The following is a 16,442-nucleotide window of genomic DNA, read 5'->3' on the forward strand; positions in this document are numbered from 1 at the left end:
AAAAAAATACATTGCCGATTCACATGTTCAGATATTTTTCTTTCAGACAGACCAAAACATTTAGACACCTTCATGAATGAAATATTGAACCGATTGTGGCTAAATAGCTATATGGAAAATTGACCGAAAAAGCATTCATTGTCGTTTTATTTGGCGAAGTACAAACATCAAACATAGTTTTCTCACATTTGCAAATCAGTAATATAGATATTATTGCAGAAGCAAAGCGAATTTACTTTTCGTAGTAAATCGAATAATTACTTTTGATGTCAAATAATGTATTGTGGAATTTGGCAGAATTGGCAAAACGTTCTAAGGAGTACTCCGAACTTGGAAAGTCGTGTCGACATCCTGATTTACGCTCGCATAAAGGAAACCAATATTGTAACAAGGTAAGGTATATCAATGTTCTAAATATTTATTGGTTTTTTTTTTCCAACACCAAATAAAATGCTATGGAAAATTAAACAAAACATTATAGCTTGCCTGGGATAATAGATCGTCCGATCCTCCCTCTCCTTGCATATGCTTAAACACCATATACAACCCCTGTCTTTTGGATGTTCATACCTAGTTATACACCCGATACGTCCATTGTTACAGCCTACAAGCCTGGAATTGTTGATATTGTTAAGGCCTTCAAACCGCAACAACGTATATGTTCGTACGATGCAGTATACGTTATGTAGCTACCAAGCCTTAACAATGTTGTTGGAATATTTTCTCTGTTGCGCATGTGCACAATTTCTAAAACTAAAACATCCGGTTGCGGAAGCTGTGCGTAATTAAGTAGTTGAAAGCAGAACGTTGAGAATTTGAAATGGAAAATATGTCGACTGAGACCCATATGACAGCTCATACTATGCTGGTATATTTATCCTAATATTTCCTTAACACACTTGTTACAATATATGAAATTGATTTTTCGCTCACATGTTTAAACCTTGAATAATTCACCACTATCTCACACGGCAAACATCATAGCGATATGACTCAAATTGTTAAAGCAACGTTAAAAATGCCAATCAAACCAATACATACTGCTTGGTCCTAAATTAAAATAATACCCCTCTGATATGAAATACATCTACCATGGTGGTCATCTTGAAAATTGTACAGGTACTCTTAGTGGGTGCATGGAAATAGGTCAGTCCTACATGTAAGACATAGCACACTTTGATTTTGTTTAGGTGCTAGAAACTTGAAAACGGGCCCGTTTCTTTTGTGAGAATTTGAATTTATTAGAGAAAGGGCATCATAGTAAGTAAAGTACGACTAAAACATTATAACTTTGTAGAAAAGCGTCGTTATTTTAGTTGTCAGTTGTGTGAAATATTCCTGAAAATTTTACTTTCATAACGATGTTAGTCGACATCAAAACACACTACACAGCGCGTTAGTTAAAACATAATTATCAGGTATTACAGGTAGGACTAGGTAATAGGTCACATGTCATTTACTAAAAGATTTATAATTTTCTGTTGGTCCTTAGAACTTTTACATCTAATATTTACACGTTATTCATTTTGAAAATCGTTCTATTACAATGGATGTATATGTAGATATGGTGTTTTAACCAAAGATGACCCAAAATTAAAATGGTGCTGATTTGATGAAAATCTGATCACCACTGGTCCTGTATTTTCAGTTGACAGTACTATCTACATCGTGTTTCCCCTCAAGACTTTTTATTATGCTTGGTTTTTCCTAAATGAAAATGGTACCAATATAGTATCCAATATTGCTACAATTGCAGCTGTTTTGTCAAATTAGTTGATATGTGATTTTCACTGAAAGACTTCTTATCATGTCCTGTTGATTCGGAATGAAATATACCTCTCAGACATTAGACATCTGCTAGGACAGTCATCTTCAGAATCATTTAGCTACTTCCCCTGAATTGGTTGTCCTATTTATATGGTATCAAAACAATGTAATAACTCATAATTTGTTATCATCTGCTGCAGTCAGCATCCAAAAAGCTGCGCCACATCTTTACAGATGAACAACTGCATGCATTGGAAACAGAATGGAATGCAGGATTGACAAGTGTAAAGGATGGCAAAAGAATCGAGAACCTGGCCAACTCTCTGAACCTTACAATGCAACAAGTCAGGGTTAGTTGTTTTAAAGAATTTCCTCTTTCTTGCAAAGTTTTGATATCCAGCAGCTTAATGAATTGCATTTCTTAATAATTTAAAAGCAATACAGTTGGTTATATTAATCAATTACTGTCGTAAGTCAGAGTTGCAGGATATTTCCAGTGTTTGCTTCTCAATTTTCAAATGAAAGTAAAACTTCTCAAAAGTACATTTCTTTTCAATTAATTAAAATCTTTGGCTTTAACATTTCTTTAGGTTTCTTGATCTCTATTTCACCTTAGAAATGAATGTTCTCAGTTGTTTTCATATTCAGTTTTTTTTTTTTGGGGGGGGCTGCAGAAGTAAATGTATTCAATAGTTTGTAAATCATTTAAATACATCCGTTCTTTGAAATTATGATTTTATTGCATCTTTGAATATATTTTAGTCTGCCTAAAAACCATATGCTAGCCACATGCTTTGCAATTTGGTTTTTGGAGGTTGGTACAAAATGGATTGCCCATTGTCAAGGATCGTAGGGGGCCCCGAATGGCTGAGTGGTCTAAAGTGCTTTCATTACGAATCACTGCCATCTCACCTCAGTTTGTGTGGGTTCGAGTCTCGGATTCAACAAATGTGGGTATGTGAGAAGCTTGCCAGTAGCTTCTCGTGGGTCAGTGGTTGTTTCTGGGGTTTTCCAAGGTTCTTCCTCCACCATTAATACTTGACGCCATGTATAGCCTATCATGTGTTGAAAAATGGCATTAAACCCCACAACAACAGCAACAACAAAAAAATCAAGGATCATTATTCTCAAGGACAGATTATACAGGAAACAAACATGATGAAATAGAGTGCAGCAGGTCAGTGGAAGCTCGCATTATCTAGGATGAATTTAATAATGTTGATGACACAATGAATAGCATACAGTCTGGTTATTTATTATTTTCAGGACTGGATTGGAAATAAGCGGCAAAAACAGAAACACAGCATTCAGCAGCCTGCTGTCTCAAGCTCTGCTTCCAAGCCAGAACCAATACAGTTGAAAGGGCCTAGTGCATACAATATATTTTGCAAGGGAAAATCACTTGGTAGGCTAAATATGTTATTGGTCACAAACTTTTTTATTGCTCTGTGCAGTTTTGATAAAGCCAGTCCTGTACCACACTATTTCCAAAAATGGAAGAAAAAGGAAATTTATTTTCATTCTCTTTGAAAGTGTTGCTTTGTTTTTAACAGATTCTAACAAAAGAATGTTTAGGTCTTTGTCCTACTCTGTATAAAACCATGTTTTATCGGAATTCATATAATAGCGGATGTGCTATAGCGGGGTAAAACTGTATATATTGACTTATGCTGACATCATTTGCTTAATTATTCTGCATAAACTTAGATTTTCTCTGATATCTTACCATGTGCCCACTTGGTAATGTTACATTGAATAATCCTGTCTGTCCGTCAGTTTGCCCATATGCAGATCATTTATTTACTTCTTGTAAACTTATTAGTACACTGGTAGTGAGATAGTGATCATCTTTAGGTGATGTTTCATTAAGATGTGTGTGTGTGTGTGTGTGTGTGTGTGTGTGTGTGTTACATCTTATGACACCTCAGCACAATAGTGGCTATGCAGTGGCAACTAAAGGTACATTTAACATGCTCTAACAGTGAATTTGCACATAAGTTTAGGAAGACAAACCATTCAAAATATGAACATTATTATCAACAATATAAAATATAAATCGTAAAGATGTTAAATTCTGTCAAATGTATATGAAATAAAAAATAAAGGTCATTAGTTGTGTGTTGAGAACACTCTTATTGGGTTATTGACAAATTTAGAAAGCAAATGAATTGTATTGTACAGAAATTACTACAAATGCATCAGTGTTGAATGGCTTCATTTTGCAAATATTATATAATGAAGGAGTCTCATAAATCTATTACTCTTGTTATGTTACTAATTTTTATTTATTTTCAGTCTGTACTTTTAAGATGTCAGAGAGGTAAAATAACTTTGATTTAGTGATATATACACTCTGGTAATGGTGTTAATGGCTGTTTGTTTTGTATGAATGTAATTTAAAACTCTATTTTCTGATCACTTTGCTTTTTGTCTTGTTTTTGATGCTGCAACATAGTGAGTGTGTGGAAAGTACTGCTTTACCTGTTTCTTCTGGCATGTTCTGTTATTAATTTACTATTCAGGTATTATTGCTTACATTTTCTCTAGCCTTGTGTATGCACATGTATAACCAGACTCATTAATCTCTTTGCAGTATACTCTGAGCAATTTTTTTATAAAATGCACCTTTAAATTATATTCACATATATGTGTAACTGTATGCTAATGGTGTTTGAAAAATAATGACACTGTTATTCTTAATACATATTAATATCTAGATGGTAAAGTGAATTTTGTTTATTATTATTGTAAACTTCAATTTATATGCCTATATCACTTTTGAATTATTTTTTGTGGTTAGTTTTGTTTATGAAAGTAACGGAATTCTTTTATATTATTATCTATATTTGTTTAAAGAGCCATCATCCTCAGGAACTACTTTTGTTCAGTGGGCAAATGAATGGAAGCATCTGCCTGCTTCAGAAAAGGTCCAATATCAGCAAACTGCTGAGGAACAGAGGCAAAATTTGTCAACATCTGTGGGCACCCCAAAATTCATAAGGCACCACCTAAAACTGATCAGTCAGTCGGTAAGTCATGTTTCTTGATTCAGTATGAAGTTATGTCTGTTCAGTTAACATGAAGTCATGTATGAGGTCATCTTTCAGATCCTATGAATACTTCAACCTGGAGGAAGAGAACCTGCATCTAACAAACATTGATTTATAAAATGTACTACTGTAGTGTTTCAGGTAACAATGTAAATATTATAGATTCCTTCATTTCTATTTTTAATAAAATGCAGTTTTAAACAAGCTAATTTCACTGATGATTAGACTTGAGGTTCATTTAGAACTGATTTGTTTAAATACTTTTTACTCATTAGTTTTCATTTTTATTTTGATGCTGAGGTTGTCATTATTTTGTAAATCTTTGTTTGCCATTTAGTTGGCAGAGTTTGCTTGCTAATACATTTTCTCCCATTTTTTCGGCCTCTCCATTTCTTTCTTTCTTTTACTTGTCTGTGATTTCTTTCTTTCTTTTACTTGTCTGTGCTTTTACTTTGGTTTTTAGCACTACTGGTCATATCAGAAAGGAAAAGAGCTTAGATGGCTGGTCATATCAACATTGTGCTTTCACCAAAAGACTTCGTATACTGTCTTATTGGTCCAAAATTAAAATGGTGCTGTTATTGAGTTCAATATTTCTACAATGATATCTTGTCAGTCCTACTTTTAAATAGAAAGTAATTTGAACATGGAGGGTTTCATATTAACGGTTGGTAATGTGTCAGGTTGGTACTAATGATAATGATGCAAACTAGTTCTCAATCTGTCCACAGTGGAGGCCATATGGATGGCTATATCAGTATGGGGATTTCACCAAAAGACCTCTTTTGCTAACTACATAATCCTGAAAATGCAGATTTTGCCAGTGGTACATCATATATGGCTGGCTTGATGGCTGTCTTGAAATCTTGTTGTCCTCATTCCCCTTTAATGACTGGTAATATTGAAATGTGGGCTTTTCGCCAGAAGACTTTTAATATCTGCTTGGCCTAAATGGAAATGATGTCAATCTGAAATCCAAAGTGTTCACAGCAGCTAATTTGATAATCTTCTTAGCACTTAATAACAGTAACACCAGAGATAGTTTCAAGACTTCACAGTTAATAGAAAGAAATGGTTTTATCTTGAATTCCTGAAAATTCTATTTGCCCAGTAAAGCATCATTTTTTTTGAGGGACTTTGTTATCATGTATTTTCAGTGTGAAGCTCTTAATGACATGGGTGTAAATATTGGTGGTCTGTTTACTGACAGTACTAGACGTGTTGGTGTATTCGGTAACACAAGGGCCTACCAGTTTTTTCAGACTGTTGAATGGAAAGATCAGTTCGTAACCAGCATGATGGGTTTGTATAACTAATCAGTTTTATATCATTTTATGACAATTTTTCAGTGGCAGAAAATATTTGTTTCTAGGCAAGTATTACATTACATTGTTAGCTTTTAGGCAGATTAATAGTGTCATGATCATTTGGCCAAAATTGCATTATATGTAATAAATTTGTCAATTAGTTTAAATATATTAATACATAGCTGCTTTATTTACTGGCTTGTATATTTGAATTTGTTATGTTCAAGATGGTGTCCACTACTTTTAGACTAGGTCCAGATATTGTTTGAAATGCTACTAGGTTCAAAAGGGAAAGTGACACTCTTTTTTTGAAAGCTTTTTTTATACATGTAATTGCCAGAAAATAAACATAGATTACACTGGGTTATACATTCACATGTGAACAAAATTAATTAAGAATGGTAAAGAAACAAATCAACATATACAACAGGAATTTGGCTAGCATATTTTGTATTTATATGTAACTGAGTTTTTCTGCCAATTACAGTATTGTACAAAATTATTTTATACATTGGATTTAAGATCCATGTCCATTCATTTTTTATGGCATTTTGTTTGTCAAATCATATGAAGGTTTTTAAAATCTTGAATGACATGAATATTTATTGTTTGAATATGCAATTTAGGCTTCAGTTTAATTTTTTAGATTCACAGACAAGTTTATCACCAGCGGTTGATGAAATCAAGAAAAAATATGTGTCACAAGTGCGACAGATCTTTAATGACTGCTGGGGTAATATTTGTTACAAATTTCATTTTTGTCATCACTTACATTTATTTAGATAAAGAGAAAGAAATATGAATGTCTTCTATAGTAATGGTCATCATTTGTATGGCAGGGAAAATTTATGTTTACTGAACTGTCAGTTAACCATGATAGCATTCTCTCCATCTTCAGTAATATGTATCCTTGTATCCTCCATGTTTGCAATTGAAAAACCCATTCAGTTTATCTTCATGAATTGTTCAACTGCCAAATGTCATGTCATGTTTCAATTTTCTAATATGTTTGATGCATGGTAAATGAATGTTTATCTTACATTCACAAAATGTGTGTTATCAAGGTATGACTGATGAATGTTAAATCCATTACTCACATTAAGATGAAGTCTTCAAGTAAAAAAACCTTTTATTATAGGTAATAAATATTTATTAAATGTAATTATAAGTTTCAACATCTGAAATTTCATTGTACAACTTAATGCTTTACTTACAATTACTATGAACAAATGTCTGTCATTAAGTGACAATATCTTTTTCAGCCAAGACAACAGGAAAGAATAAAGTGCCATACAAGACAATAAAAGATAACTTGTATCAGGTAGAGATTAAGAACTTGCCTAATGGTGTTAAATTTAGGTAAGTGCTCTTTCTTCTTTTCTCTGTAGACTTTATAATCATTATGAGTAATATATTACCTTGTTGATATCATGTATCAAATTATGTTGCCATGTATTAGGTGCTGCATTAGGTTCAGATGCTGATGTGATGTATCAAGTTATATTAGGTACTTTATGATGCTGATACTATGTATCAAGTTTTTGCCATCTTTTGAGTTTTGTAAAAAACTAATGCAACATTGGATAAAACAAATGCACATAGAAAAAGCACAGAATACACTAATTCCACCAATGTGTATAACAGCAACATTGGTTAATGGTTACATTCAGGTTTATGCATATGGTAAAAGTCCCAGATCCAGGGATGGCTGGCTGTGTTATACTTGTAATGTAGTATAAAGAAGGAGTTCATTTCATAATGTATGCACCCTTAACTGCACTCTTACAGTGACCCTCAAGCAGAGAGGTCATCTCTGTATCAAGGTGGATATCAATGATATAATTCCTTTGAATTTCTTATTAGTTTGATTTTTTCATGTATGTAATGGGATAAAAGGACATGGCATCACAATCCATTCTTTATTTTAAGATAAAAAGTTACAGCATAAAGATTATTTGTTAAAAAATTGCAAAATCATTTGGGAAGGGAAAAAGCAAGAATAAACACATAATCCTTCAAAAGAACTATGGTACCTTAAGAAGTATAAAATCTTTGTAAAAATATTATTTTATTGTATGAATGACTAGTAAACCCTTCATATTACAGAATCGGAAAATCAGAAGAGATCCACTCAGCTTTTGATTAAGTATTGTACATTATTCACTAGCCTTGAATGCAAGACATCCTGCAAAATTCTTGTTCATTGAAGTAATTGTATGTTCATGAATTGTTTTTTAACTATCCAAGATTGTGTCTCAGTTGTATTTTTTTGTGTGTGCCAGGGACCCAAGCTGTATGGGCCTTCCAACTCTAAAAGAAATAATTAATGCAAGAGACAGTTTGGAATTCTCCGTCACAAGGTACTTGGCCATTGAAACTACCCTAAAATGATCAAAGTCAGAGAGTTGCAATCTAAAGAAACAATTTAAGGTTACATGTGGACAGGACATCATAAATTTGTAATCCACTCTGCAGTGGGACAAACTGAGAATCAAAAATAAATCTCTGCCAAGCAGAGAAGCATAGTGTTTGTTGTTTTGGTTTATAAGCTGTCTATACAGTGAAGATTTTATGCCCATTAATTATACAGTTTAAATACATATATATGTATAGTGTGTTTCTTATCATTTTAGATTGTGTTTTTGTTTGTTTTTTATTTTAAAAGGTTTTACTTTAGCTTACAAAATGTCTGTTAGGGTTAGTTATTCACTTCTTTATAATTTCTTTTTTAAAGGACAAGTAAAGTAGCCACAAGAACATCATCAGATGAGCCTTGCCATCTGAATCAAGGTAATTTATATTATGACATATCTTTTGGTGTGTTCGCAGCATGAAAAGGCTGATCTGTGAATATATATGCCTTGGATTATTATGCATTTATATTAGAATTCATACACTTAACCAAGTTAAGCAGTAATATATGTACCTAATATCATGATAATGGTAGATTGCTTACTCAGTGATGATCAGTTCTAACGGCCATCTGATTACATTTATCTTTTACTTGTACATGCATTTGAAGCTTTTTTTGGACATATCCAACACAGATGCAGGATTTTTGTTATGTTTGTATTCATATAAAGATTTACTGACCAGATTTTGAAGCAGCTAAAAGCTGTAAATTAAATGTGTACAGCATGTTCATATGCATAACAAAGTAATATGTTATTTAGGCCCTTGCATTTCTTTATCCATTTTGGCATATTTTTAAATTAAGCATTATTTGATGAAAACCATTTTGGTATAGTTTTCTCAGAAACTAATTTAGTTATGCATTTGGATTTTAGTAGTCCTCTTTATATTGACAGCCAACTTAATCAGATTTATAAGCTTTTTTACTTGTATTCTGAATCGTTGGGGGGAGGGTGCATTTTGGTCTTGGAATTAGGCCATCTTTATATGTTGCACAATCCTTGTGTGACAGAATTTACGTGGTGGTAGTGGAATGTTGATGACAAAATAGTGAAAGAAGCATCACTTAATTGCATGAGGAAACTTAACAAATTTTGTTTTCTTGCAGAACAGGTTGAAATTCCAAATGCAATTAAAGATTCACTGGAAGATGAGGGAAACCAAACTGCCTTTGTTCCCAATCTAGGTACTTTCTTAAGAATGGTCATTTCATTTTTACCTTCCCATTGCATTTTATTTTCTACTGGCCATTCATCCATAATTCGTTAGGTGGGTAGCTCTCAGCCAAACTGAGATTAGTAGGCATGTTTCTATACATATGTAGATGATGAGTTTATCATTGCATTGGAATGACTCTGCCTTCTTTCTTTTGGACTTGCATGCAATACATTTTGGCTGCGTTTTTTTAAATAAAAAATCTTGTTACTCATGTAGTATGCTTAATAGCAGTTCTTTTAACAAGTTATTTCCTTGCACATTTTCTTTTTTAAAAAGCAGTATCACTTAATAACATCAGAAAACTTAATGAAATTTGTTTTACTTCAGATCATAATGGTGTTCCAAATGTAATGCAAGAGTCACTGGAAGATAAGGGAAAGCAAAAGGCCTTTGTTCCCAATCCAGGTACTCTCCTGACAAAGGTCTCATTTCATTTTTATGCTCCCATTGCATTGTATATATCTGCTACTGGCTAATCATCCATCACTTGTTTGCTGTGTAGCTCTTGGCTAAATTGAAATTAATATGCATGTTTATATGCATATGTAGACGGTATAATGAGTTTATCATTGTATTATAACGACTCTTTCTTTTGGACTAACATGCAATACATTTTAGCTGCATTCTTTCTATGAACAGCCCAGTTGTTTAATAATTGTTATTTCAATAAGTTCTTTATTGGCACAAACATTTTTTTAAAGTCTCAGTCTGTCTGACATTCTCGAGATTGCTTTTTTAATAATTACAGTAATGATTTCAATTCAGAATTATTGATAAATATATGCATGTCCCTGATGCAGTATGTATATTCATTTTTTAAGATAATCATTCAACCACATCATCACAATAGGGCTAGATATTCATGCTCCAAATTTTGGTTATACCCAGCACAAAAATTTGGTGTCATTGAATTAAAAACAACATTATAACAGGTTTCTCTTAAGCCAGAAACAACATCAGATGTATGTGTATGTGTGATTTAGATTTTTAATGTTGCTTTAATAATCTGAGTCATATCTCGGTGATGTCTGCAGTGTGACAGTTTTTTTGATCCAGCACTGGGGCATCATGCTGCAGACATGTGGCATCATTTCCCACTAAGTGACATTATCTTAACACCAGGCCAACCAGTCCTAAAACTACCCTCTTAGTGCTCCACACCAAGCAAGGCAGCTGCTAGTACCATTTTTATAAGTCTTTCTTAGGACTTAGCTGGTGTTCAAACCCATGACATCCGTCATCCAAGACAGACGCTCTAACCACTGGGCCACGGGAGCAGTCCAACATCAAGTCAAGTTAAAAAACAATGTATCAATAACAAAGTTAAAATCCAATGCAATGGGAACCATATGTATATTATATAATGGCCAACATTATCATGAGGTCATTTTATTTTATTTTATCAAAGAGGGTAAAATGTCTGTTTTGATTGCCATTTGGAATTGAAACAACTTTTGGGCAAGCAAGAAAACATTCTTTATCTGTTTTTCACTTTCCAGTGTGAGATGGAGAAATAGAACCATCACTGTGTCTGTCCAAAAACAATTTCATTTCCAGAGCAAAACTCTTAAACCATTCTAGGTACAGTATTTCAGACAGACGTGGTACACTTATCAACCAAGCTGTGTACACTTCCTATTGATACTGCATTCATTATATTCTGTTACCATGGAAATATAGTGTAACATAAGTAGTATATAACTTGTGAGTATGCAGATTGAGCGATGATGCAGCGTGCTTTCAGTTGGATTCTTAAAATAAATTGGGAAAGTGCAATATGTCATCTTTAGGTTATTCTTTATTGCTGTTATGCCACCTTATGCAGGTGAAATTAAGTGTTAATACAGAGACCCCTGTATTGTCTTCACTATTGTAAATGTTGAATACATTTGCTCCATTGTTTGTAAAAGTAACAAAATGTTTTCTTTATTCTTACACTAGAGAAATCAAATCATGATTTTCTCTAAGTTTCAACAATTTTTATAACAAAAATAAAGCAGTTCATTGTTTTACTGTCTGATAATGGTTTTGTACTTGATTCAGTTTTAAAATTTATTTACAGTTGAAGCTGAGCTTTTGATGGACCTCACTGATTCAGAGGATACAAATTCAGTGTTAGAGGTTATGGAACCCTCAACATGTAAGAATTGCTTTAGGAGTGTATATTAACCTCTTGTAATAAGTGTACACAATTTTTATCTCTTATGTCATATATAACTGATAAATGCTTATGCAATAACTTGTTATCTGTCCAGCCATTAGTGCTAATTTGTTATTGCTTCTTCTCCTAAAAACTGGAAGGGTTGCTGAAACTGTACACTTATTTGTTGCAAGGTCTAGTTTGCCCTTCAGACATGCATGTAATATGGCTGCCATGGCAACAACCTTGAGAATCTTATTGATATGCCTTCTCAACAGCATGAGCAGTTTTCTGGAACATGCATTCTTCTCCAACCAGTTTATTATTTTATTTTAATCATTCTGATCTTATTGAAAATATTATCAGTGCTGGACAAAGAATTTTTTAAGTGTTAGAAGCGGACCTAAAAAAAAACATGAAAAACCTAAATTTTCATTTGACCTTAGAAACCTAACAAAATCACAAAGAAACTGTAGGAAACCTAAATAGATAATATAAACCTAAATTTTTTTTTTTAAACCTGAAAAATATTTTTAAAACTTTGAAGAAAAAAACTTAATAATAACCAAAAAATTTCAAATTCAACTTCACTTCTAACCCTGTTATTATTATATTTGTTAAGTTATTTAAAATTGCATTCAGGTTGTGGAAGTTATGATTTTTATGTGTTATATAGTAATATTGTGTGCTATTTTTGCTATGAAACTACACCTATTCATTCAAAAAATACCCATTGGTCTTAAATTTCTAAACTGTACTCCTCTGACATCCAGTACAGCTGCCATGGTGGCCATCTTGAAAATCTTTTCACCTTCCCAGTTACTGTTATTTGTGATATTAAAGGCAGTTAAGACATATTCCTTGCATCCAGTAACTCCTCAGATATTTGGAAAATGAATTGTTCTCTTGTTATTACATATTTTTTTAATTTAACCCTGAGATCTTCTTCTTAATATTTCCAGTGATTGACAAATTATTTTTTTATTATAAATGACAGTTTATTGAAAATTGAATTATAATTTTGTAAGCTATTAAGATTTGCATATGTTGTATGTTAATATAGTATGCATTTCTTGTGATCAGTGAAATTATGTTGCAAAATTTGTGAAGTGCACAGTATAATGTATAACAGTGAGAAATCAAAGAGCAAATTGGCCTTGAACATGTTGTAAAGAAATTATTCTCATTTGTAAACAATAACTGATTTGAAATAGAATTGTTAGCTGCATTAAGCTTACTTACTTTGTTCTGAATTAGTGCTGTATGTATTAAATCTTTATTTCCAGTATGTATGTATGTATGCATGCATGCATGCATGTATGTTTGTATGTATGTATGTATGTATGTACGCATCTTTGTATGTATGTATATATGTATGAATATATGTATGTATGTATGTATGTACACATCTATGTATGCATGTATGTATGTATGTATGTACGCATCTTTGTATGTATGTATGTATGCATATTTGCATTAGGGTATAGTATCATGTCCAAACAATAATGCCTTTATGGTGCCAATTAAATTAAAGTTTTAAAAAATTGTATCAGTCTATCTTATGAAAAAGTATAGGATTTAACTGTTCTTGAAATTAAATTATAGTGCCACACTCATGCTTATTGTGTCTACTGATTAACAGGAATACAATAAGAAAATAAATATCTAAATTTTTTAATTTCAGCTGATTGGTTTGAGGTGGAGAAGATACTGAAAACAAAAAAAAAAGGAAAAGGCAAACAATATCTCATTAAGTGGAAGGGATATGAGAAGCCAACCTGGGAACCAGAACACAATATTAGAAAACCCAAAAAATTACAAGAAAAGGATTAACATCAATACATATACTATACCACTTTCCTTCAGTGTGAATATCATTTCTTATCATCAAACCAGTTATCATATTTACCATAAATATTCAGAGACAGCTTTATTATCTACCTATTCATTTGTTATATAGGTACAAATTAGTACTACTTCAAGCCAATTTTACTATAATTCTGGATTGATCGGACTGTGTAAAGATAGGGCTTAATATTTTAAAAAAACACAAGATAATTTATTACATTTGTATTTTTATCACCCATGAGCTGGATTTAGTTGGTACTTATTTGTTCAAGTTTTGACATTGTTTTTCGATGCAACGATTGCAGTCTGATGATTTTTTCCTAATATTTATTTCTTGTACATATGTATATATTTTGCCAATGTAATACTCAAATGATAAGAGTATATGCTTAGATCCTAAATAATTGTTATGTCCATAGCGTCTTTTTGATAACTAAATTGAATGACTTCATATTTTTCCTACATTATGATTTCAAACATTCAATGGCAGAACAGAAACACACTTGCAGATGTCAACACGCTGCTCCATCACTGCTGAAATTTAATGTACTTCATGTACAGTTGGCACATAAATCCAGTCCATATTTCGTAGGTATGACAAAAATACCAAAATCTTTTCATTACAGATCAAATGGGAAAGTTGTTGTAATGCACATTCATTCACAATATGACTACAAATTTAAATTTTAAGTAGATCAAAATGCCATTTTCTTTCAGAAGGTATGTGTAGCACGTGAAATTTCAAATTTATCTGGGTGGATTTAAGTGGGCATTAGTAATGTTGTGTACTGATGAATATTTGCTTGTGTATTTAGTTTTTTGAAATGCGGCGTACATTCAATTACTTTGTTTCATGTAGTGTATTTTTGTTTATGTAATTAAGCCTTAGGTAGAATAAGAAAATTAGCATATAATAAAAAGGTTACTTCATTTGTATAGGAAAATATGAACTCGTTTTGTCGGATGGATATACTGCACTCTCAAGTGAAGTAACCTATAACTGTTAACTTGCTAGCTTAATCAAAAATGTATCTTGCCTGTAATATTGTGTATTCAGAATATGAACTACACAAAGTGGACATTGAAAGTAGCCAAATTTCTGCTAGGTGACAATATTACAGCTATCAAAATGCAGCCAGTACTGACATATAGTCATTTAAAAGCCTTTTTAGAAAGCCTACCAGTATATTGTGAGGCAGATTAATGTCAGTTGCAACAGAAGTTGTTGAATATGTGTCAATATCTTGGAGGACTCTATAAAAGATTCACCATGTAAAGTTGAGAAAACTGTTATTTATATCCATCTTGGCACAGAATCTTAATGTCACTTTTGTGAGGGAGAGGGGTGATTGGATTTTTATTTTAAAAAAATGATATTTTAAGTTTGCGAAAAAAGATGTTGCTTTCCATTAATAAATTTCTCATTCAGGAAAAATGTTGCTTAGAAAATGCATTTTGATTTTGGATCGTGGACACACTTTGCAACTTTTTCTTTTTTCTTAGAAGTCACTTTGCATATTAAACTTTAACTGGTGTTTAAGCAATAATCAGTTTAATCTTTGCTAGATGCTTCAGTATTATAGTTCATTGCTGAAAAAACAAATTTATTTTGCATTTGTATTGAATTTGTCACAAGTGAATGCACATATTGAATAAAATGATGAAACTGGATTAAGTTTTGTTTTTACAATGTTTTTGTTTTTCATGCCTTGTTGTCTTGCCTGCTTTAAAGAGAGTATGACTCAGATAAGGCAGACTTTTTTCTGAATGCTTATAATTCTCATACATTTGGGTTGATAACTCTCATACTGTGGAATCAGGTAAGACCTTTAATAGCCATTCACCTCTACCCTTCCTCTGACTCTGTCAGTGTTAAGGCCATTTGAACATCTTGATTAAATAGAAAATTTTGGACTTAGTGATATTAAATTCTGAAAGTGCAACCTTGTTGAAGGATTTGGATCTTCAACTGTGTGTGATATCAAAATTATCCTTTTGGCAACTGTCAGTGAGAGACTGAAAAATGCGAAAATTAGTAAGAGGTGGTCAAATATTTTTGGATCAGGTATTTTTCAGTTTCATTATGATTTATTATCAAATGAGCTTAAACAGTACATGGAATATGGTGAAAAATGATTACGGTAAATTAAAGATCGTTACTTTCTAAAGTACCTAAAATTCACACAATCTTATCACAAAATAAAGTTTTTCTGTACTGAAATTAGAAAACAAAATAAGGAATGATGCTGTTCAAAATACTACAGGCCATGCATTTATGTATTTCTAGTCTAGTCTTTCGTTGTATGCACAGACTAATAAATGCTGAACTCTCCAGCGAGGTATGTGGTAACAATTTTTCTTATCAACCTAACAGTGGACACCCAACATTCATGAATTTACATTATTTCTACAGTACCATTCAAGTCAATGCACTTCAACCCTACCTTGTAACATCAGACATGGTCATGGTAATTTAAATATCCTATTTAAGACTTTGGTTAAAAAAATTCTACCTGGTCATAAGCACCAGATCCAAAGAGGGTATCTATCATCCTAGGAGTGGTATAATGTTCATCATGTGAGCAATAAAACTGACTCGTCATAATGTATAACAAAGTATGTTTCGATAAGGCTGTTTCATTAAACATGAACATATTTTAATGTGCTGTGCAAATAAATGTCAAGACAACCAAATATTTT

General features: G+C 32.3%; 1 protein-coding gene across 9 annotated transcripts; it reads left to right on the plus strand.

Moving 5' to 3' along the window:
- Nucleotides 1-592: 592 nt before the first annotated feature.
- Nucleotides 593-15,413, plus strand: LOC149773153 (uncharacterized). Of its 9 annotated transcripts, none has more exons than XR_016417461.1 (13): nt 594-868; nt 1,968-2,117; nt 3,034-3,172; nt 4,624-4,796; nt 5,975-6,119; nt 6,771-6,857; nt 7,387-7,483; nt 8,407-8,484; nt 8,859-8,914; nt 9,645-9,722; nt 10,082-10,159; nt 11,254-11,335; nt 11,817-11,894. XR_016417461.1 is itself a non-coding variant. In XM_089946752.1 (13 exons), exons 1-13 carry the CDS (start codon nt 821-823, stop codon nt 13,725-13,727), a joined length of 1,356 nt encoding a protein of 451 aa, XP_089802878.1. In that variant the 5' UTR covers nt 601-820; the 3' UTR covers nt 13,728-15,413. The 9 variants fall into 9 exon arrangements, 8 of the variants coding, with proteins under 8 accessions (XP_089802885.1, XP_089802881.1, XP_089802884.1 ...); XM_089946752.1 differs by lacking the exon at nt 11,254-11,335 and adding an exon at nt 13,579-15,413 and having other exon boundaries at nt 601-868; XM_089946755.1 differs by lacking the exons at nt 9,645-9,722; nt 11,254-11,335 and adding an exon at nt 13,579-15,413 and having other exon boundaries at nt 596-868.
- Nucleotides 15,414-16,442: the final 1,029 nt, after the last annotated feature.

The sequence above is a fragment of the Sinohyriopsis cumingii genome, unplaced genomic scaffold (genome assembly GCF_028554795.1).
Source record: "Sinohyriopsis cumingii isolate HCF-2022 unplaced genomic scaffold, ASM2855479v2 utg000873l, whole genome shotgun sequence".
Lineage (NCBI taxonomy): Eukaryota > Metazoa > Mollusca > Bivalvia > Unionida > Unionidae > Sinohyriopsis > Sinohyriopsis cumingii.

Excerpts from the sequence above, each read along its gene's own strand:
- LOC149773153 (XM_089946752.1), top strand. The coding sequence starts at position 821 with ATGGAAAATATGTCGACTGAGACCCATATGACAGCTCATACTATGCTG. Across the intron at positions 2,118-3,033 it reads TTACAATGCAACAAGTCAGG|GACTGGATTGGAAATAAGCG; the intron begins GTTAGTTGTTTT and ends TATTATTTTCAG. Across the intron at positions 10,160-11,816 it reads GGCCTTTGTTCCCAATCCAG|TTGAAGCTGAGCTTTTGATG; the intron begins GTACTCTCCTGA and ends ATTTATTTACAG.